General features: G+C 35.6%; 2 protein-coding genes across 4 annotated transcripts in view; one reads left to right on the top strand and one right to left on the bottom strand.

Moving 5' to 3' along the window:
- The window catches only part of LOC110996848 (myotubularin-related protein 13), a 58,156-nt gene that overhangs the window by 26,321 nt on the left and 15,197 nt on the right, over positions 1–16,638 (top strand). For both annotated transcript variants that reach the window (XM_045631567.1, XM_022264716.2), the window contains exons 4-18: positions 833–949; positions 1,660–1,879; positions 2,457–2,698; positions 3,364–3,614; positions 7,388–7,579; positions 7,883–7,991; positions 8,413–8,546; positions 8,932–9,043; positions 9,312–9,496; positions 12,713–12,848; positions 13,888–14,009; positions 14,442–14,539; positions 14,699–14,861; positions 15,543–15,648; positions 16,089–16,223. In XM_045631567.1, the coding sequence (XP_045487523.1) occupies positions 833–949; positions 1,660–1,879; positions 2,457–2,698; positions 3,364–3,614; positions 7,388–7,579; positions 7,883–7,991; positions 8,413–8,546; positions 8,932–9,043; positions 9,312–9,496; positions 12,713–12,848; positions 13,888–14,009; positions 14,442–14,539; positions 14,699–14,861; positions 15,543–15,648; positions 16,089–16,223 (2,322 nt within the window). The remainder of the gene's footprint in view (positions 1–832; positions 950–1,659; positions 1,880–2,456; positions 2,699–3,363; positions 3,615–7,387; positions 7,580–7,882; positions 7,992–8,412; positions 8,547–8,931; positions 9,044–9,311; positions 9,497–12,712; positions 12,849–13,887; positions 14,010–14,441; positions 14,540–14,698; positions 14,862–15,542; positions 15,649–16,088; positions 16,224–16,638) is intronic.
- Positions 9,726–12,094, bottom strand: LOC123689858. 2 transcript variants are annotated; one of them, XM_045631568.1, is made up of 4 exons: positions 12,034–12,094; positions 11,449–11,607; positions 10,682–10,843; positions 9,726–9,930 (listed from the first exon to the last, which is right to left on the bottom strand). In XM_045631568.1, exons 1-4 carry the CDS (start codon positions 12,040–12,042, stop codon positions 9,757–9,759), a joined length of 504 nt encoding a protein of 167 aa, XP_045487524.1. In that variant the 5' UTR covers positions 12,043–12,094; the 3' UTR covers positions 9,726–9,756. The 2 variants fall into 2 exon arrangements, with proteins under 2 accessions (XP_045487524.1, XP_045487525.1); XM_045631569.1 differs by having other exon boundaries at positions 9,726–9,808.

Below are 16,638 nucleotides of genomic sequence, written 5' to 3'. Positions count from 1 at the left end.
TGCGTAAGAAAAAGTGGTTCGTTTAAGTGTGGTGCGTACAAAGTTCTTTTAAGCTCTGCATACTAAAGAATTACTACAATATATCTTTTTATATTTTCTTATATAAAGGTAATTTATTGATTATTTGTGTTCTAAAAAATATTTGCTTTAATAGCTTCAAGGATTAAATACAATATATGAACTTCTATCTTTTTAATCTTATATAAACACTCGAAGCGTGCAAGTTATGTAAATACATATAAAATGAATATAAAAGGAGAATCTCCGAAGCAGATTGATCGGTGAAATTATAATTATTAAAAATTATATAAATAATTATTATAATTAATATAATTAATATAATTGTTATCAATTAAATGAAACGTCAGTTTTGACATATGACATATCATAACAATAAAAATAAATAAATCAGTGGCGCTACAACCTCTTTAGGTCTTGGCCTCAGATGTCTGAATCTGTTTCATGGTCATTTTTAAATGTAATTAGTAAGTTAAGTTTATCGATTAGATTAGATAGATTTTTTTATGGAGAATGTCACGTCTCTCTACTAACCAATATAAAAGTAGAAAATAGTTAAGTACACAATATTTAAATCATTTTTTTAGCAGCAGCAAAAATCACTTGGAGGTGTTCCAATCAAGGTCCCCCGAGACATCTACATATCAGTATCATCAATTCGTGTATATGATTTTAAAATCACACCCACAGAATGAATCAACAGCTAAGACACATGCGCTCATGCACACATGCTTATGTCAAGATTCGTTATGAAGAATTTAATTAATTAAATATGTAAAGCTAACATATTAAAGTATATATTGTTTGGTTCCAGGACGAGGAATCTCTGGAATCGTCGCGTACGGTGGCGAATATAACCCACCACAGCATCATGTATGCGCCCAAGTGTCTTGTCATCGTCTCCAGACAGGACTACATAGACACATTTCGGGTAACGTAATTTGTGTATATCAGACATTTTTTTTATTTTATATCACAAATTCAGCTAAATGACTGTAATATGTAAACAAAATTTAGGTTAATATCTATTTAGATATTATTTATTCATATAGTTATTATTTAATAATCTGAAAGAAAATTTAGAGTTTTATTTTATAATAGTTCTTCATAACAATTATCTAAATTCACTTGACAAATGGTGAGTTTCATGGAGCGATTCCTTAAAACGAGGATTTCTACTAAATATGAATACATTTATGTACTTTTTGATAGCTTTTACCTACTCTTGCTGACAGGAGAGAGAAGGGGGAGGGGGGAGATTATATCGGTGGCTCGCACCGTTTGACAATACAATTTGGTTTAAGAACAATGTACAAACAAAAAAAGAACTAAATCGCTAGCATACAAATTTAATTTTTGGGGATTCCTCCACTAGTGCAGCTCTATGTAGAATTCGGGGATTCCCGCAAAAGAGCCTGACGCTGTCGTGGGGGATTCCCCGTCCCATACTCGCGGTCTTTTTATAAATGATCCATGTCCTTTGTCATTTCAAATTAATTGCTTTTTACTTTCTATGGGGTGACACCACCAACTTCCGCACCGGGTGCCACCCAAAGTAGCTACGCCACTACACCAACAACCTCCCAGAAGCTTTTCTATTAACCGATAATATTTTTATTAATCCTTCATATTTTATTTCAGAATTGCCTAGGCATAATCTACACTGTATGGGTGGAGAACCTCGGTGTTCCTCTAGAAACGTTAGTCGGGAACCTGGTGGGATGTGTTCTAGTCCCACCTCCAGGGGGCCCACAGGTCCGATTCAGCATTGGGGCCGGAGACAGACAGGCGTTACAGCCCCCTGCGGCACCTCCTATGCCCGTTACACATACCTCCGTTCATATGTTACTTAGGTTATTAGGTATGTAAAATATTATATAGTTTACTTACTGTTTCGTCAAGAATTTCCTATTAATTCTCTCCTAAACCCTTTTAATTATTATTAAGTTGCTTAAGTGAACAATTTTTTTAGAAATTTTTTATTTTATATTGGGGCATAACAATTTCAGAAAGGCTAAGGGGCCTGGTACAATAAAGGTTGGGATACACTACCATATGTATCATAGTAATATTGCAATAACATAATACATAAAAATATATATCTAATAACTAACCTTAAAATTTAATTATTAAAAAATATTATTAAAAGGAGTCCCTTTAGGCAAGGTTCCGAAGATACTGTCAGCGTTCCCCCTTTGAATAGCTAGACTAATTCCTTGTGCGAGGTAGCTGCCAGCTCTTCGTTCTTCTGTGATGTTGATATTGCAATTAAATGACGTACTATGAAATTTTTAAATTAAATTAACTAGCTGCTGTGGTCTTAAACCACTACACACACATACTTAAAATGTCGCTGTTAGTTTTCTTTTCTTTTGGTTATTATTTTGTGTGTGTCGTTAGTGTTGTTATGTCTAAAATATTTATTTTTAATATTTCAGGTATTCACAATTCGGTCACCCTCTGGTGTGCGGTGATGAGCGAGCACAAAGTGTTATTGGTATCGCTCGCAGGCGCACGTTTGTCGGCCGTTTGTCGAGCGTTAGCCGCCCTCATGTTTCCCTTTAGATATGCGCACGTGTATATACCGCTGCTACCTGCTGGCCTGGCTGAAGTGTTGGCCACGCCTACGCCGTTTCTCATCGGTGTACATTCCAGTTTGAAGGAGGAGGTTTCTGAATTGGTAGGTAAAATAAAGAATGTTAAAACTGTAACTTTCATTTGCGATACTGATAGTGATACTTTAATAAGGGTAAGGTTTGAAAATGAATGGATTATAAGCAGACAACGCACTCGCTCAATGTACACATGTCGTAGTGGGTAGGGCAAACGGGCAGGAGGCTCACCTGATGTTAAGTGATACCGAAGATCGGAGAGTTTGGATATTCCGTGTTTTGATTTATTATAAATGGTTAGGTTATTCTTGTTGCCTAGGAACGATTCGGAAACTAGATAAACGTTTCGTTCATTCACTTGTCTGACGAAACTTTAGCGACTTGATTGAATATCGATCTATAAGTAACTGTCTAGAGATTGAATTAACTCTCTGATTTAACGACTTTACTGCGACACATAAATAAGTGTTTATGGAGAGCCGTATTACTTAACACTTAAGTGAGCTACCTACGCATTTCCCCCGTACATAAAAATAAAAACATTGTATGCTCCTTCTTGGGAATTTTTTTTACACTTTCGTCTCAATGGTGTATTAGGCTGACATTTATGTGGTCCTTTAATATTATTTTTATTATGTTTGTGATGTATTAAATTCTTCCTAAAGAATTCCTTTTGTTGATAGATAGCTTCTTATTATCTTTATAATGAAAACGTAAAATTTTGAAATTACAGTTAGACGTGATAATAGCGGACCTCGACACGGGATCCCTCCACATACCACCAAGTGTGAACATCCCGCGACCAGAGGGCAAACTCCTATCGTCCCTCCAGGACTCGCTGGCTTTGGTCCTCCAGCCGGAGCTCCGGTCTGCCGACTCGGCCTTCGCCCCACCGCCACCAGTGCAGTCTTTGCCCCAAATGCTTGATAAGGAAATCAGAGCTGTGTTCATGAGGACGCTGGCGAAATTGTTACAGGGTTATAGGTGAGTATTCAAAATATTTGTAGAGTACCTATAATATTTTCTTAGTGGGTGGGTAGATGTAAAAAAATCATTTATTCATGAACGTCAAAAAAAGAAATTACCTCTAGCTACATGACATTTGCGAAATATTGTACAACATTATTGATATTTGTGTGGTTTGTTTGTATTAAGGTATTTTCTAACCGAAAATGTAAAATAGGTTTAAAGACATTTATTCTCATAATAGACATTAGTCACTTACATGAGAACACTTAAGGCTTGAACAGTGCTCAAATCGGTCAACTAGCCCTAGTTTAAATTAAATTGTTGGAAGAACTGTCGCTCATATGCATTTGAAAAAAATATATATTGTGGGTTGAAGCCTACTGTATCGATTGATAAAATCAAAAAAGATAAAAGCAATACCAATTTCCCAAAAAAAAATTTACCATCGAACCGTAGATTAGACATAAATTACAAATTCGCTCCAAAACGGTTTATGCGATTTATTTTAATCTTACACGTATTATTAGATATAGCATATATTATTATTTTGATAAAAAAAAAATTGTATTAATTCGTTTCCTGGGCATGGAAAGTAATAAAAGGTAAATAAACTCAAGCGCAATGGGCTTCCCTCCGCAATTTCACACCCGCGAGCCCTGCATGCGGCTTGTCTTCAGTCTACCTCAACGCTTTGCGACGGGAGGACTACGCTTGTGTGTCGAAGCCAATAATAATTAAATATTTGCGTATTTTAGTTTTTACCCGCGGATTTTTTTAGAAATGCCAAAATATAAAAAGAAATATCAAGTGAGGCGAGGACATGAACTTCGGAAATTATTGTATGTTATAAGTATATGTATATAAGTACCTACCCAAACAAAACTCAAATTTAGAGTTGTCAAGTTTCAAGTGCAACTTGTACAACCAAGTAAAATATGTTGCTGAACCTGATACCTGATGGAATCTGAAAGTGGGTACTGGATCTCGAGGATGGTAAGCAGTAGACATACCGTCATTGAGCTCGTTGTAATCAGCTCAGCGAGACGATACTAGAAATGTGACTAAATGAACCTGGTGATGGACTCCGAAGGTGGGTACTGGGTCTCGAGGATGGCAAGCAGTAAACATACCGTCATTGAGCTCGTTGTAATCAGCTCAGCGAGACGATACTAGAAATGTGACTATATGAACCTGATGGTGGACTCCGAAGGTGGGTACAGAGTCTCGAGGATGATAAGCATTAGACATACCATCATTGAGCTCGTTGTAATCAGCTTAGCGAAACGATACTAGAAATGTGACTATATGAACCTGATGATAGACTCCGAAGGTGGATACTGAGTCTCGAGGATGGTAAACAGTAGACATACCGTCATTGAGCTCGTTGTAATCAGCTCAGCGAGACGATACAAGAAATTTAACTATATGAACCTGATAATGGTCTCCGAAGGTGGGGACCGGATCTCGAGGATGGTAAGCAGTAGACATGCCGTCATTGAGCTCGTTGTAATCAGCTCAGCAAGACGATACTAGAAATGTGACTATATGAACCTGATGATGAACTCCGAAGGTGGGTACTGGATCTCGAGGATGGTAAGCAGTAGACATACCGTCATTGAGCTCGTTGTAATCAGCTTAGCGAAACGATACTAGAAATGTGACTATATGAACCTGATGATGGACTCCGAAGGTGGATACTGAGTCTCGAGGATGGTAAACAGTAGACATACCATCATTGAGCTCGTTGTAATCAGCTCAGCGAGACGATACAGGAAATTTTACTACATGAACCTGATAATGGTCTCCGAAGGTGGGGACCGGATCTCGAGGATGGTAAACAGTAGACATACCGTCATTGAGCTCGTTGTAATCAGCTCAGCGAGACGATACAAGAAATTTGACTATATGAACCTGATAATGATCTCCGAAGGTGGGGACCGGATCTCGAGGATGGTAAGCAGTAGACATGCCGTCATTGAGCTCTTTGTAATCAGCTCAGCGAGACGATACTAGAAATGTGTTATATGAACCTGATGGTGGACTCCGAAGGTGGGTACTGGGTCTGATTGACTCTGATTTCATTTTCGGGCTTAGATATAACATGCTGCACTCGTAGGTTTCAGAACCAAGAAAAATATTTAAAATTTCAACTGGAAGACGAATCGTTGAAATTGATTATTTTTTCAATAAACTCAAAGAAATATAGTGGTATTATAGTAAATATTACCTAATATTTATTTAATATTAAATATTAATAAGTTCATATAGTCACATTTCTAGAATCGTCTCGCTGAGCTGATTACAACGAGCTCAATGATGGTATGTCTACTGCTTACCATCCTCGAGATCCAGTACCCACCTTCGGAGTCCATTATCAGGTTCATATAACACATTTCTAGTATCGTCTCGCTAAGCTGATTACAACGAGCTCAATGACGGTATGTCTGCTGCTTACCATCCTCGAGACCCAGTACCCACCTTCGGAGTCTATCATCAGCTTCATATAGTCACATTTCTAGTATCGTCTCGCTGAGCTGATTACAACGAGCTCAATGACGGTATCTCTACTGCTAACCATCCTCGAGATCCAGTACCCACCTTCGGAGTCCATTATCAGGTTCATATAGTCACTTTTCTCGTATCGTCTCGCTGAGCTGATTACAACGAGCTCAATGACGGTATGTCTACTGCTAACCATCCTCGAGACCCAGTGCCCACCTTCGGAGTCTATCATCAGCTTCATATAGTCACATTTCTAGTATCGTCTCGCTGAGCTGATTACAACGAGCTCAATGACGGTATGTCTACTGCTAACCATCCTCGAGATCCAGTACCCACCTTCGGAGTCCATTATCAGGTTCATATAGTCACATTTCTCGTATCGTCTCGCTGAGCTGATTACAACGAGCTCAATGACGGTATGTCTACTGCTAACCATCCTCGAGACCTAGTACCCACCTTCGGAGTCCATCATCAGGTTCATATAGTCACATTTCTTGTATCGTCTCGCTGAGCTGATTACAACGAGCTCAATGACGGTATGTCTGCTGCTTACCATCCTCGAGATCCACTACTCACCTTCGGAGTCCATCATCAGGTTCATATAGTCACATTTCTTGTATCGTCTCGCTGAGCTGATTACAACGAGCTCAATGACGGTATGTCTGCTGCTTACCATCCTCGAGATCCACTACTCACCTTCGGAGTCCATCATCAGGTTCATATAGTCACATTTCTAGTATCGTTTCGCTGAGCTGATTACAACGAGCTCAATGACGGTATGTCTACTGCTTACCATCCTCGAGATCCAGTACCAACCATCAGAGTCCATCGTCAGCTGATGATGATGACTCGGTTTCGGTATTTTAGCAATACTGACATTAAAAAGTTTTAACCTCAGAACGAATTAAACATGTAAAAAAATCATGTATGTACTAGTTAAATAATTGGCAGCCACCATTTTTTCTAGACCAATATTTATTTATAAATTTTTATATTTAGCTAATAATTGGTTTCGTATTCACGTAGTTTTGTTAGACTATTCACTATTTTGTTAGACTAGATGGCGTTAGTAAATTATTGTTTGTAGTAGAGGTCAAATCCTCAAAGTCATCGGCGTATGTTAGAGTCTTAATGCTAACGTTACAATTTGAAAAAAAAAATAAAAAAAGAAACTTGGTAGAACTTGGATGAACTTTCAGAATAATAAATAAATTTAAATAGTTTAAAGTATTTAAATTTATTTATTTATTTATTATTATTTATTTATTTATTTATATTCCTTTCAGACACTGCTTGACAATAATCCGAATACATCCGTCCCCCGTGCTAACTTTCCACAAGGCGGGTTTCTTGGGAGCTCGCGGACTGTCGCAGTGCCCTTTCGCTGTTAGGTTGTTGGACTCGATGTTCTTCAATGGGCTGGTCGCGGAACGGGGACCGCCCTGGAGACCTACTGATATATGGGACGATCTTGTACTGTAAGTACAGTTTATATTAACTAACTTAAATATTGGTTAAATTTTATTTCGTATTGATTCACAAATCAGTTCGGCAGATGGCGTTGCAGTCGGTATCGAGGTTATTTATCTATCTATACAGGCTAAACGGCTGGACAGATTTTGATGAAAATTTTTGTGTTTTCAAAGTGTCGTGATATTTTTTTGTATGTAAGACGTCTGTACTGGTCCGGCGGATCGGCAAGTTAAATATACAATTGAGTTTTAGGAAGTACATAATTAACTTTTTTATTATTTTTTAATCTCTAAATATACTAATTGCAGGAATCTACCAGAACAGCTGCGGTTAGAGTCAATAAATTCTGACTTGGAGTTACCGCATATACAGGAGTTGGCAATGCAACTGCATTACAATGAAAACCCTAATCCACAAGTATGTCTTATCTTACATTGAAGGTTTTATCCTTATCCCTCTCATGTCAATTTGTATATTAATAAAAGGGACAGAACATTATAACCCCTTTTGAGTTTATAAGAATGTTAATGTTAAGTAATCCCCCCTATAACGCGGTACCCCGTTAACGCTTTTTCGTATAACGTGATTTCCGTCCCAGAAGTTATATTTCTGTAGTGTTAAATTTATAATGATGTCTGAATTGTCTTGTTCACTTCAAAATCGTGTTTTTAGTATTTTAATTGTTAAAAAAAGTTTTACGAGAATCCTCTTACAACGCGTTATTGAGGCAATGACGCGTTTTAATGAAAGTTTTTTAACATATAATCCTAAATTTATAACAAAAACGTGTAATAAATACTCATTTAGGTCTTAGATACGAAAAACATTGTATTTGTAGATATTCCAACAACGTATCCTTCGGCCGCCAGAGGGCGCTGAGTCGAGGATACATCAACCGCCTTTACCGACGCTTTGCGCCGCCAGAGTGCAACAAGTCATCGACGAGAGAGCCGCCACTAATAATCTTGAGAAGTAGGTATTTTGTGATTAGCCACTCAAGTTTTATGAAATAATTTTCTTAACAGTTCCTGACTACAAATATTTTTTTTTACATTGATGCATGCAGAAATATAGAATTGACATACTTAAATTAAAAAGAGGCCATTTCGAACGATTTCCTCCAAGCTACTAATACCAAGATTCCTTTTTGTAACATTCGTTAAGATAATTGAATTACTTAATCTTGGGCCTAAAATGATTTTCTGATTATATGCATTATTTTGACCTCAATTTTTATAAGCCATTTATGAAGAATTATTTTTCACATTAACATTGTTTCCACAGGATATCTTCTATCTCTTCTTCTGTCTCCTAAAGTATTGAGAAAATATACAAAAGATCTTTTGTAATATTCCAGGTTACAAGCGATAAGATTACCAGCCCCTCGAATAATACCCCCGGCAGCGCCACCTACCGGTGCCGTGGAACTAACGCAACTGTTACTCACAAACTCTGCGAGACGGCTCGAGGTATGTCGCTAAGTGTGTATAATTCCAGGTCTTCGGCGTTAAATAGTGTATTAAAAATAATGTGTGTTAGATTTGGGAACCCCTTTAAGAAAAAAAAAATTCAGTGTTGCCAGCTCTTCCATAATAAAGTTTATAGTAAATTCCAAAATATAATTTAATTACAGTTTACTTTTGTTCGTATTTGATATCCAACAATGTTTAATATGTCTTATATAACGGTAACCGTGATAAAATTATATTATTTTAACATATAAAAATTAATTTCTAGGTGCTAAGGTCGTGTATAGCGGCGATATTCGAATGTCGTTACGCGGACGCACGCAAATCCTTTCCCGCAGTTTTACGTGCACTACGTGCACCGAACGCACGGACCGCGCTCGTCAACGATCTGGCGTCACGACTGCCGACCAACAAGCATATACTCCATCATCATCAGTTCGATCTTATTGTGAGGTATATGAATTGAACATGTTGATAAATGCCATTGCAAGAAGGTGATGTTTACAACTAACCAAATTTCTTTTTTTTTCAAACGTGATTAACTTTTCAATCAAACCCACAAGCAGTGTGTGATTAAGAGGTGCATTAGCAAAACATGATGAGTTTTTTTTTATTTACCTAAAACTACCTGTTAGTGTAGTTTTTTCTACAAACGCAGAATAAGGGGAAAGATAAAATAAAAAAGATTTGTATGTATTTATTAACATAAAACTCTATCCCCTGTTACAAATATCGTCTTCGTCTTCCCGAAACTCGACGTGTACCCTGAAACACGCCACGCGCACGTTATCTTTCACGACAAATGCGTCCGCGGTGAACTCCCCATATATGGATTCCTCTGGCATTTCACAATGGTCGAAGTAAAAGTTCTCGACTTTGTAGGAACCCTGAAACATTTTATTTCTTCGCGTATGTCACACTTAAAAGAAAAAGTAATCTGCTTTTTTTTCACAAGGAAAAAGAAAATTTAAAATTTTTTGTAATCAAATCAGTCTGGTTTAACTAAAATACTCATGTCATATGTCTCTTTTCATCACAGGGTCAGAAAGAGACTGAAATAGGAATTTATTTAAATGTATGTAAATAGAGTAGTTATGTTTTTACAAATAAAGGGTTAGATCCTAAAAATAAATAAAAGAACTGCGTGGGAGCATAACCTGTATAAGCCAATCAAAATAAATCCTGATAAACATATAAGAGATTAAAAATTCTTATAAATGTACTTATTTCTGTGAGTGAAACCTTAAATAGGCATTGTATTAGCGAATTTATCTGATTGTCTGATATTGTATTTTTACTTCTTTGATTTCTTTTACTTTTGAGTCGATCTTTAAGTAAACGAAGCTTTTAAGTATTTTTATAATTTTTAAAACTATCAGATCACATTGGGACAAATACTTTGTATTTTATTTTCTATTGCTAATATATATAATAACTTTAAAATCGTACTATCTTGTTGTCACTACTAAAATGCGATTCGCCTACTCCTAACTTTCGTGCGATGCAGTGAATACATATCTATCTATATTAATATATAACAGAATATATGCTGGTATGATTTTGTTGAATTTGTGAGGAGGTAGAAACCAGAAGACGGATCTAGTACGTCACGCAATTTTTTGGAGATTGTGTACTCACCGGTTGGATAGGAAAATGTGGAGGATCCATTCCAGCCATACTGAAAGCTACTTCCATATTGTTTTGGGCATATTTCTCGGCAAACTTTCCTATATCGTTGTCCGTGACTAATTGAACTTGCTTGCATCCACCATCTGTATGCTTGCAAATGTCTATTAAAATCTGTAAAAAAACTCAACTCAAACTCAAAAATATCTTTATTCATATAGGTAAAAATACGGATTAAACTGAGCGGACCTGCGCAGTATATTGAATTAACAATTGATTAAGTACGAGATTTGAAAGTAGCATTCAAAAATGTTCACTTTTATTTATTTACACTTCGTAACAATTTTAGAAGAAAAACATATATATAACATAGTATATGATTTTTTCTCTATAAATGTAATGTAGACGTTCTTCACTAAAATTTTTTCAATTTCAATCTTTCAATATTTTTATTTATTATTTTATTAACACTTCGTTGCATTACAATATAAATCTTGAATATAAATAAAAGAAAAGAAGGGTAACTGGCTGCCTTATCACTTTCGAGCGATCTCTTCTAGCCAACCACAGGGAGAAAAGGAAAAAAATGTATTAAATTACGTTTGCAATTATGGTTTTGCAACATATAGTTATTAGGAAAAAAAACTAATCAGGAACAAAAAACAAACTAAACTGATAGAGGATACATGAAAAATAAAAAGTAAATATAATATGCATTTGAATCATGATAATGTAATGTAAGTTTAATTTCATGAATCCTATAATTTCTATGACATTACCCCATAGCCGTCGCCCACCGTTTCATATACGTCCATTACTGAATCGTATACGTCGTGCGTACGATTCAATTTGTGCTTGTTGACGGTAAGGTTGACGGCCACTCGTGGCAGTTCCTCTTTGCAATCGTTTATTCCGTGGACAAACCACAGACCGGGGCCCTGTTTTACATAGAAATGATAATCAGACAGTTAACATTTCAAAGAAGAGACTAGAACGCATGAAATTCTAGTATTACTGGACTATATCAAACTAAATATCCTTCTATTGTGGATAACAAAGCTTTTTCTGTCATTATATAGAATGCAGAGTATTTGACATTCATAATTTGCTTTTTACTATAGACCTAGTTTCTTGGAAGTCCTAGGTTAGCTACGATTTAGTACAATCAAATTAGGTTTTACCTTTGCAGACAGCTGACAGACAGCTGCTGATTTTAAATTATAAAGACTTTTAAAAATAACAAATAAACATGCAACAACTACATATTTTCAAATTATAATATTGGTACTTAAAATGCCGTTGTAAATTCAAATAAAATTTGACAAATTTTGATTAATTTAAAAGCTTATAAATATACATCTTACCCCATCCATATTAGCGTGTGTGTAATTAATGGAGCAAAGAAACGCCGTAATACAAAATAGGGCAAACATTTTGAATAGTTCTCGCTTCGAACTTGCCATATATAAATACGTCGATTAAGGAAATTCCTGTGATCGTATCTTCATCACGTGTCAAACGCGATGTTTGAATATCCGTTTTATTATTGTATTGCTACATTGTCAATGTTTCCTTTTGAGGCTTTTAGGGTTCAGTGTAAATAAAATAACATTGTGTAAACAAAAATATATCGAGTTTGTTGAGTGTTAAGAATGAGACTTTGGACCGAGAACTGTAATAGCTCAGTGTATTTATGAATTCAATAAGAATGTAACTTCTGCTAATTTTCCAAACAATTAAACTGTAAACGTGAAAGTACATAAATTTAACAAAATATTGTATTTATTACATTAGCACACACACTCAGTAATACTTAAAGATTATAGGAAACAATTATGAAATAATTAATTTTCTCATTTGTTTAAATATACCTTTATGCTACTCTGCCAATTTGCCAAATACAGACACTTAGATATGTACACAGAATTTTAGACATTTATAATCTAAACATACTTAAAGATTCTAGAATACCATAGAGAATAAAAGCAGTGTTTAAACCTTTTTGTGAGTTCACTAAACAAAAGTTGTATATTATTGCTACAGGTTGCTAAACTGCGCTCTCCAATCAGCGACGGCGTTGGACGAGCACACGATAGCGGCCGCCGTGCTTCCTCTAGCGACCGCATACTGTAGAAAACTCTGCACGGGCGTTATCCAGTACGCCTATATGTGTATACAGGTAGTTATTTAAATAAATAATTAACATTTAAAAAAATCCCGCATACTGTCTATGTGTCAATGTGGTTTAATTTATGCACTGCAAATAACAGAACTTTCTAGATTTTTAATGTATTTGTAACTTTTGAATTTTGGTTATTTAAACAATTAGCAATAAACTCAAAATAACTTTATTATTCATTCAAGATTCATCAGAAAAGATTATAAATTGATTCTTAATTTATATTTACTCTCGCAAGTTAAAGGCGTAGAGCGGGGAAGAAGAAGTGGCAAAAAAATCCGCCACTCTGTTTAATCGCCCTGTTTTGAGTCATAAAAATTGTTTGAACTGAAGCATCTATATATATATATCTATAGCGATAATCAAGGATTAGGATCATTTAAATATTCGTCATATTTATAAAATGTTTTATTGATTTGTTAACGTTTAACGATAGTTTTTATTATTTTGTATTTATTTTACCTAGAAGCCTATTCGGGTATCAGAATAAATATTCACAATAAATATAGCCCGTTACTGGAATATAGTGTAGCATTTATACTACAGTAACATTTAATGTGTGGAGCACTCAGAGTGTGCCAAAACAAAATGGAGAGGAGCATCCTAAACCTCAAGCTAAGAGACAAAGTTAAACTTAAGAATATAAGAAGCAAAACAAAAGTTATGCATGTCACTTACACAGTGAAAAAGCTTAAATGGAATTGGGTAGGCCATATGGTAAGAAACAATAAGGGAAAATGGACAAAAGATGTTACTGAATAGTACCCTCGGGATGGGAAAAGAAAGAAAGGAAGGCAAAAAACAAGATGGGAGGATGATATTAGGAAGGCAGCTGGAACAACATGGCAAAGAGAAGCCACAGATAGACATAGATGGGAAAGCCTAGGGGAGGCCTATGCCAAAAGGCAAACTGATACCGATGTCGAAAATTAAAATAAATCTAATGTATATTTATATGATGTTAATCAGTAATAAAGGCTATTTTGGTTAGATTTTGATTTGAACATTTAATATTAACGTTAATAATAATTCTGTCCAGGAACATGCAGTATGGACGAGTCAGCAATTCTGGGAGGCTGCGTTCTACCAAGACGTACAGAAAGATATCAAGGCTTTATACCTGCCGAGCCCAACACATCACCAACGGGTACCCAGCCCCAGGTAATCTTTGAAATTGCTGAATTACTTTGAAACTGATTGAAGGTGAAATTATTGTTCATCTGAGATCAGCACCGGTTTTGTAACCTATACAATAGCGATAGGAATAGGACTCCAATGATGAGCTTTTGTATCGTACGATCCGAAAACGAGCCGTTTTTCTGTATTTATCAGTAGAACTGATAGGGTTTAGGACGCGTTTGAAAAGTTGATAATTCAATTTCAATTTCAAAAATTAGTATATAATATTTGAATAATTTAAATTATATAGAGGAAGGAAAAAGTTGACGATCGGTTGGTGGAAACATATACTGAAAACAGGGTTTTTTGCCATTTAAGTATAGAAAAGTATTCCTGGCATATATTTTCTATCGTAAGATACAATTATACAAATATGCGATAAAAATAAAATACTAAAAGACAATCTTGTTTCAGAGAAGATGAAGAATACATATCATTGTTGAAGGCGCAAGAGCCAAGCGCGTTAGAGATAGCGGCCGAACAGATGAGAATATGGCCTACCCTGGCTTCCGGTAAGCAATAATACTAAAAATATGTAACTACCCCCTTTCATATATATTTGCTCTTATTGTAGAAATTTAAAAAAAAAATCTACCGAATTACTCCTATTTGCGGACATTTCCAACGCTAAAGAATAGTCAGAATATATTTGTAGTACGTGTACATTCCAGAAAAGCAAGCAGAGCTGATAGCGAGCGAGGAGTCGACCCTATACAGCCAAGCCATACACTATGCGAATCGTATGGTGTATTTGCTTCTGCCGCTAGAGGGCGCCGGGAGAAGAGCGGATGTCCGGCCGGATGACGATCGAGGCACTAATAGTGTTAGCAATAGGTAATATTCTTTGTAAATGACGTCACAACGTCTACGCTACAAACGCAACGCTCGAAAGCATGACTCATTGTCCCGTTACGCTCATTGTACGCTTGCGCCTATCTATCTCTCGTACACTGGATTGGTCTAAGCGTTACCGGCGTCTATGTACACTTAATGCCAGAGGACTTGTAAATGCGATGCCGACCTTAAAGAATCGGTACGCTCTTGTCTTGAAGGACACCCAGATGTCTTGTAAATTCTTCACTGGTTCCTAATAATGATTGCGCTACTAAGACTGTGTGTCACTACATATTTAAGTTTACAAAATATGTAGTGACACAAGAGAAGAAGAAGAAGAAAGAGATATAAGAAATATAATATATTAAAGTCCAAATCTAACTATAACCTTCAAACGTATGGCCCTTAGGATTTTCGTACGTAAAGATGCGTATGTTTGGACGTATGTATTGTAATGTACGTTATTACAATTACATAACTTAAAAACGAGGAATTTGGAGAATTTTCATCTCTCCCCAGATGGTGTTGTATTCCACCTTGTACATTGTTAACCGAGTAATTTTCTACAGTTATGACTTATTTTAAGCGAGGTTTAGTCAGGTTGTGGTGTAGTTATAAAATTCATATAATTCTATGCAGTGGTGCCTTTCTTAAAAGTTAACAAGGTTCTCCTTACTTTAGTGTAGCGGAATCCGATAGTGCTGATGCAGAATCCGGCTTTGAGGAGGCAGACCCTGGCGAAGCCGGAAACAACGTTATCAAGATGGTCTCCAGATTTGTGGATAAGGTAACTTAGATAAGATAACTTTTTCCGAATTTTCACTATTGAGGGAGTCAAATAACTAGAAGATATGCTTCAGATTTCGATTTTAGAGACATTAATTCACGATCGAGATGGAATGCGAAATATTTATTGTTTTAAGAAATAGATACAAACTATAAAGTGAAAAACGTGTTGATGAGGATGAATTTTTTAATTTTATTACAAGTTATACTTAATTCAATTTGAAGTCTTACATACTTCATACACCGTTACACACATTCACACACACACAGAAACACTCACGCTTTACTTTTAATTTGTTTATTACTTTAATCATAGTAAGTTGTCTCTTTGTATTTTTTTCTATCTGCGATGATTAGCCACAAAAAAAATTTATATCATTGCAGCATTTATGATTTTTAAACTAAGTTGTATGTCGGTTAGTATATAGGAACTTTTTCCAGGTGTGTACAGAGGGAGGAGTGACGGCAGATCACATTCGTTGCCTGCATCAGATGATCCCAGGTGTGGTGCACATGCACTTGGAGACGCTTGATGCTGTGGCACGAGAAAGTCGACGTTTACCTCCCGTACACAAGGTATGATTTTTCTCGTTTTCTTTGTATTATCGTTAAAAAATATGTTTTTCTTTGGTACACCTATAGGCTTTCCTAGTCATTGAAATGATAGAGTATGATATTATTGTAATGTAAGTAAGAATATTAATCTATAGTAATATTCCTCATACAAACAATTTCTTTTACTATTTTATTTGCAAGCAATCTTCAGCTACAGATACATTTTATAAAAGAAAATACTTAGAGAACATTCAAAGCCAAAACAGAATTCGAATATTTTGTTTAACAAAGTTTTGGTTAACAAAACTTTGTTAAACAAAATATTCGAAACAGAAAACAAGTCAATCAAACATATAAAAAGATACAAAAAGAATACTTAAATTAATGATACAATAGACAACATAGTATTAAAGAAAAAAAAATATTGTTGCTACTG

The sequence above is a fragment of the Pieris rapae genome, chromosome 16 (assembly GCF_905147795.1).
Source record: "Pieris rapae chromosome 16, ilPieRapa1.1, whole genome shotgun sequence".
Lineage (NCBI taxonomy): Eukaryota > Metazoa > Arthropoda > Insecta > Lepidoptera > Pieridae > Pieris > Pieris rapae.
The sequence above is the reverse complement of the archived record's forward strand: the minus strand, read 5'-3'. Positions and strand labels throughout refer to the sequence as shown.

Excerpts from the sequence above, each read along its gene's own strand:
- LOC123689858 (XM_045631568.1), bottom strand. Across the intron at positions 10,844-11,448 it reads CGGTGGGCGACGGCTATGGG|ATTTTAATAGACATTTGCAA; the intron begins GTAATGTCATAG and ends GTTTTTTTACAG. Across the intron at positions 9,931-10,681 it reads CACATTTTCCTATCCAACCG|GGTTCCTACAAAGTCGAGAA; the intron begins GTGAGTACACAA and ends AAAATGTTTCAG.